At 43.8% G+C, this 6411-nt stretch overlaps 1 protein-coding gene across 1 annotated transcript in view; it reads right to left on the bottom strand.

The window, feature by feature from the left end:
• Positions 1-6411, bottom strand: part of ADAMTSL3 (ADAMTS-like 3) — a 291707-nt gene that overhangs the window by 61670 nt on the left and 223626 nt on the right. The window contains exon 20 of the mRNA XM_012656530.1: positions 3532-3685. Within this exon, the coding sequence (XP_012511984.1) occupies positions 3532-3685 (154 nt within the window). The remainder of the gene's footprint in view (positions 1-3531; positions 3686-6411) is intronic.

Raw genomic sequence — 6411 nt, 5'->3', positions numbered from 1 at the left:
ATAACTATTACGTTATGTATAACATAATAATCAAAAATTTAAAAATAACTGCTATTTTTGAGCCTTTAGTATGTGCCTGGCACTGTTCCTAAGCACTTTAAAGGTATTTATTCATGATCCTCAGAACAATCCCGGGAGGCAGGTACAACTACTATTTCCATTTTACAGATGGGAAAACGGAGACTCATAGCGATTAAATAACTTGCCCACTGTAAAATGATGAGGTAACCAAAGAACTAGGATTTGAACTCAAGTGGGTTAACTTAACCACAACGTCATGTTATGTTTCAGACATTAAGTGCAACTGAGAAAGCTTGTTGGGGAAGGCAGGGTTTGTGTTGGTCCTTCCAGAGCAGGAAGAATGTCAGCTGCTAGTTATGGAGGAGGGAAGAATTTGAAAAAAGGGAAAAGGGAACTGCGCAGGCAATGTTTGGGGAGAAGCAGGTGTACTTGGACCATATGGTGTGGCACTGGCCTCTAGGGGGAACACGAGACAGCTCTCCCACCTACCTTGGACCCCACTGCACACCAAATGGTCAAAATGAAGAGTTAAAAAAAACACCCCTCCAGAGAGGACGAGTTTTACTTAAACCCAAGGTACCAATCAGGACACGTGTTCTAGAAGTGTAGCCTTGGAAGGGAATAAAAGTCACAGCACTATTGGGCTTGTTTTTTCTTGTCTTCAGACCCACTTCCATAAAGGAGAGGTTAGCCCTATTAAGAAGATCGTATGTTTCCAGTCTGGTGAGGGGAGGGAGTAGATCTGAGGTGATGAGGGAGGAAAATTAGAAGGATACTATGCCACTGTAGCCTTGATATTCCTAGCGGAATAGAAGGCAGTTCACTGACGGAGAAATGGGTCAATGTAGTAGTTGAGAAATAGGTGCTATGGTGTTTTTCTAGAGCATTCTTAGCAAATGGGAAAACACACTACTGCCCAGCTAAATTCAGATAGCATAAGTATGAAATACATCTAATCAGCATGGTGATATTGTCTCCTTTAGCAAATCCCAGTCACTCAGGCCAGGGAACCAACCAACTGACAAACAAATCACTTGAAAAGTAACGCCAGGTTGCAGATAAGCAGACCGTAGGTTGAAGAAGGACATAAAGATCTAGCGATAGAGCTGGTTACATGGGTGTCGGGGGAACACTAGTGAAGAGGAGTTGTTTCCAGCTCAAGAGCAGAAGATCTGGGGACAACCGGGAGGTACACCAGCAGGAGTGAGCTGGGGGTAGAGCGGAAGAGCAAAAGCTACTTCCCGAGTGCCAAGTCGTGAAGAAGCCTACGGTGTCACCACACCAAGGTGATGGGGGCAGCAGAATTGACGAGGTTGGGAAATCAGGATATCAGGGGTCAGAAAGGTCATCAACGTGGATGTTGGTTGTCCCAAATGCTGGCAAATGCTGGAGAGGAAAAATGGACCTGGAGGTCCTGTGCCCGGGAGAGCGGTAGAGAACATCCTGTAAGTCTGCACACGGTGCCTCTGAAGGTACAGTGAGGGCAGTCTGTGTGCCAGGTGTGTGATGACAGCGGGAGACGGTGCAGAGACAGCAGGGTAGGGGGGCAGGGAGAAGGCAGGCTCATCGCTTGGTCTGTGATGTGGTGGTGGGAGAAGAGGGCGCTGTGTGAGGGCGTGGAGGGAGAAGACAGCTTTCAGCAAGGGCAGCTGGTCACAGGTGACCGCAGGGGCCCAGCTCGGGGCGACTGGCCGTGCTGGGAGAATGCGTTCCTGTCTCCTGTCTGCTTCCACCACCTACGTGTTTGGCAGGCTAGGGACTGGGGTGGGGTAAGGAAGAAATATTACTGGCTTTCTTCTTGTTTCCCTTTTTTCCCTAAAACTTATAATTTTCTCTGCTCTTCACTGCATGCCATACTAATTTACAATTTCATCTCATACCACATTGCAAGCCCTAATCACCATGATGTATTCCCACGTGATTCTGTTATTATTTTAGAGGAAGCTGCCAGTATTGCTTTGACTTCACTCTCTTCTAGGGCAGTTTACAGTAGGCCACACCACTGCGCAACCATCCACAATTAATAAAAATCAGACAGACAGGCGGCTCAGACGAAGCATGACAGTGCGCCACATGCTACGGACATTCCTGAATTCCAGGACACTTTACAACTTGGAACCTCAAGATTTTGAAAATTTGTTATCCAAGGGTTCCCAGGGAAAAAAAATGTTAGTGTTGTCCTTGAATCAGTACAGAGAGGCGGCTGAGAGCGTGGGCTGAGGGATCAGACAGACCTGCGGTCAAGTGCACCGAGGGTCCGGCTGGCAGCGCCCGTGGGCAGTCTCAGACCTTCTCCAAGTCCTGGATTCCGCCCTCGTCTCTGCTTTTCCTGATCACGGCTCACAGCATCCTCAAACTCCTGCGATCCAGTGACCCTCCTGCCTCGGCCTCCCACAGTGCTAGGATTACAGGCGTGAGCCACTGTGTCCGGCCCAGATTCCTCATCTTTTAACGGGGATGGTATCTGTTTCGCAACGTTGCTGAGGGACTGAACGAGATCATGCGCACAAGGAACTCCACATGCTAAGTGCTCAGTCAGTGCTACTACTTTTTTTTAAACTTAATGTTTTTCTTATTTTGTTTTGTGAGTTTCTCCAGGAAAAAGGTGTTGGTAAGCTGAGGAGATACACACACACACACACACACACATTTTTTTCCCCATCAGGAGCATTAAAATAAGAACAATTGACATCCGATTTTTTTTCTTACCTTAAGCTTAGGAGGGTACCTGAGGTCATGAATTTCATTTTATAGGTGAATAATTAAAGGTAGTGAAAAAGTAAAGCAGGGAACGGATCCCGAACCTGCTATTCCCAGGGTGCCTGTCCCCCACCTCCCTGCCACCACTCCACTGCCTAATTTTCAATTGCTCTTGTGCAAGCCCTCATTTGTTGTGATCTTCTCCCCTGAGACACGCACACGCACGTGTAAATACACACTCTGTCACTACATGCACATTACCTTTGGATACGATGATGAAGCCATGATATTAACCCTTTACAGTAAGCTTTTTATTCATAATTCATTGAAGACGTGTCCAAACTGCCATTTTTTAAAACCTAAGGTACTTCATGTTTTTGTCCTTGCTGGTTTTAGATTACACACAAGGAAAATACTTGCATACTTAAAAATACTTAGCTTTTCTACTTTTGACTGAATCCAAATACATTACTAGCAAAGTAAACCAGGCAGTTTTTGGGTTTGATTTCTACGAGGAACACTCATGGATTCTAAGTGGAAGAGACCACAGCAAAGTGGAGGGCATGAATCCAAGTGAGGAAGCCTACAAGGTGCATTTGTTAAGTGGGCAGTTATTTCTTACGACAGTCTTTTCCTAGAACCGTATCTCAGTCCTCCACGGTCTACTGATTGCTACTTAAAACAGCACCGAGTTCTGCCTGATTCACTTCACCCACAGATTAGAAATATGTTGAGGTACGCAAAACAGACATCGGGACAAAATTAACAGGATCAGCACACCGTGGGAGAGCAGGGACGTTACATACTTACTACTGCATGCAGGCATCTGGCAAGATCTTACGAGAGGGAGCCCCGGCAGGTCCCTGCACATCGTCTCGCTGAGGGGAACGCGCCGGCCTTTGGCCGTCAGCCTCTGACACACCTGCTTCCTCCTCTCGACCCCGGCACCGCAGCTGACGGAGCACTGCAAAGAGTCATGCAACGGTCAAGTGGAGCGTGAGCAGGCGAACCCAGCCAGCAACAGCAAAGGCGCAAACGGTGGAACAAGAGGGAGTTTTAAGTGTGGATGTGCCGACAAGAAAGCCATTTCCTGCGCTTGAACATCTTTCTATGGAGAGTTTCTTTCTCCTCTCCTCCCCTTCCCTTCTTCTCTTTGTTTTTCCTTCAGTCTCTCCCTCCTGTCCCTACTCACTCACTCACTCCTTCCTTCCTTTCAAGATAGCAATTTCCAGTAATGTATTGTCACAGGATTTGTTTTTTGGCATTGTAATTGATATCTCATTTATTTTTTAGCTATTTATTTATATAGTAAAATGACTTTGATTTTTAAAAAAATAATGCATACACGTTACCAATAATCCAAGAAATAGAAATGTATAAAAAGGAAAGTTTAAAAAAAATCACCCAAACTGTCTACATATGAAATAACAGTAATACTTGATAATCATTGTGTATATATGCAATTTCAATTTTAAAATTAAATGCAATTTTATTAGGTTTTATTAGGGAAAAAGCTAAATTCAAGGAGTTGTTTAACATCTAATTTTTACCATGATTAATTCCCAACACTCTAAAGTTAGGAAAGAAGATTAAAGGAGTCAATGAGAGATTTGAATAGTTGTTTTTAATGACATATTTTGACTGAAGAGAGTATCTATCGACTTGCTGTTAAGAAGGATGAGGAAATAAGCACTTAACTCCCCACCTCTCCTCTCCAAACTCCCGATTAGTTTTCATTGTATTATTTAGATAATATCAAGATCTCTGATATTTACATTCTGTTCTGGAATGCAATTGCCAGTTGATTAGTCTGAATTCCATACTTACATAAATTCATTACTCATCTTCCATCTTTTTTTTTTTAACCAGGTCTATGCATTCCTGGATTCCTTATTTTGAGTCATCTTTGTGTCTCAGCTCAGCCCTGCGGTTTTTCAAGAAGGGCTTATCAGCACATATTCCCGGACTGCCTCCCTGTTGCCTCTCTACATGAAAAGCAACTGCGATGAGAAAGTTCGAGGGTCCCACTCTCCTTCCCTAAGAGCTGTGTAGATGCTGCTCTGTCGTCTTCCGGATTCAACGCTCCTGTGAAGACGGGCATTTTGTTCATGTGTTTGCATTTTCTGTTTAGAGGCCTGTGGGTTCCTTCTTTATCCGTGAAGCTCAGCACCTTATCAGGCTGATAGGGGTTGTGTTTACTCCGCACAGGGTTGTGCCATTATTAACCTGCAGGAAAAAGCTTTTATAGGGAATTAATTACCCTGATTTTATCTCTGAATATTTTTCTACTCCATTTGTCTCATTCTTCTCAACAAATACCAGTTATGCTTATGTTTGGTGTCCTTTGTCTTCCATGTCCATCGTTGCCTCTCAAAACCATTTTACAGCTTTGTTCTTTCACGTATCATTTTATAAGACTGACTTCAGCCTCTATACCGTATCTCTGTTTTCAGTCATTTTATTATTATTTTGTTGTTGCTTGTAACGTAACTTTTGTGTCTGCTTTTTTTGTGTCTGCTTTTTAATTTTTCTCTTTTTTTTCCCCTGACTGTTCCAGTTGTCTTTTCTCTCTTCCTGTTGTCTTATCTCTTTTTTGAGCTCAAACCTCATTTTTAAGCACTTTTCCCTAGACATGATGAATACAATTTCGTTGGGAATACGGGGCCTATTTGTGGGGACTTTTCTCTGGGAACTGTCTCTGGTGTGTTGTCCACCTAACACTCGCTTTCTGCTCCTCCCCCCACACCCAGCTGCCTCCCTGGTCTTGAGGCTAGATTCTGTGCTGGTGCTTTGAATACAGCTGGATGTGTGTGCATTACAGGATGGGGCACGACCTAGGGACGTTTATATCAGTGTGTTGTCTTCAACCCTCTGTCACCAAATCTCTTACACTTCCTTTACCCACATCTCCCTTCGGATTTTGGCATTTGCATGCTTGATGTGTCTAAGAAAAGAGCCTCTTAGGTAACTGCTTCCATAATCCATAATCCAACAACTGCTGCCTCCCCTCCCTTCCCACCACTTCAGCACTGGCAGCCTTCTTCAGCCAGGAGGCGGGAAAACGTGGTTTCTCCTTCAGCCTCATCTCCTGCCATGGTTCTGCAGGAACATGCGTGGTGTTTTCAGGGCCAGCGTGTGTTCTCGGTTCAGTCTCTATAATCAAAGAACTGTTGAATGGGCCTTTCAGGACTGCCACACTCACTCCCAGAGAAATCTGTATCCTGCTCGGAGCCCGAGGAGACACTTGTCAGTTCTCAGCCTTCCTTCTCATTTTGGTCCAGATTCTATGGTCTTTGGCAGGTGTGTTTCATAATTTATAGTTTGGGATTGTGGCCATTTCATTGTTCATTGAAGACAGAGTGTTCTCTTCCTTTCATTGTCTTTGTGGGTTTTTTGTTGAGTTTCAAAGGAGGGAAATGGAATTTTTTTTTAATACCATTATTGTCATCTTTTAACAGAAAGCTTTAATAATTACTATTTTTCAGTATAGAGAAAATGTTTCTGTAGGCTTTTGAACAAATATTTTAAAATTACCATTTATCAAATTATCATTTAGCCTCTTAACAGGTCAAATCATCATTTAGGAGTTTCCCACATAAAGATCAATGTCAGCTTTTTATTAAACTGCCATGTGAGCCATTTTTGTTCATATAACAGAGGGGTAAAATAACTGCCAATCACTACTCCCAA

This window comes from Propithecus coquereli, unplaced genomic scaffold, assembly GCF_000956105.1.
Source record: "Propithecus coquereli isolate 6110/MARCELLA unplaced genomic scaffold, Pcoq_1.0 Scaffold507, whole genome shotgun sequence".
NCBI lineage: Eukaryota > Metazoa > Chordata > Mammalia > Primates > Indriidae > Propithecus > Propithecus coquereli.
This window is presented reverse-complemented; position numbering and strand designations above follow the sequence as displayed.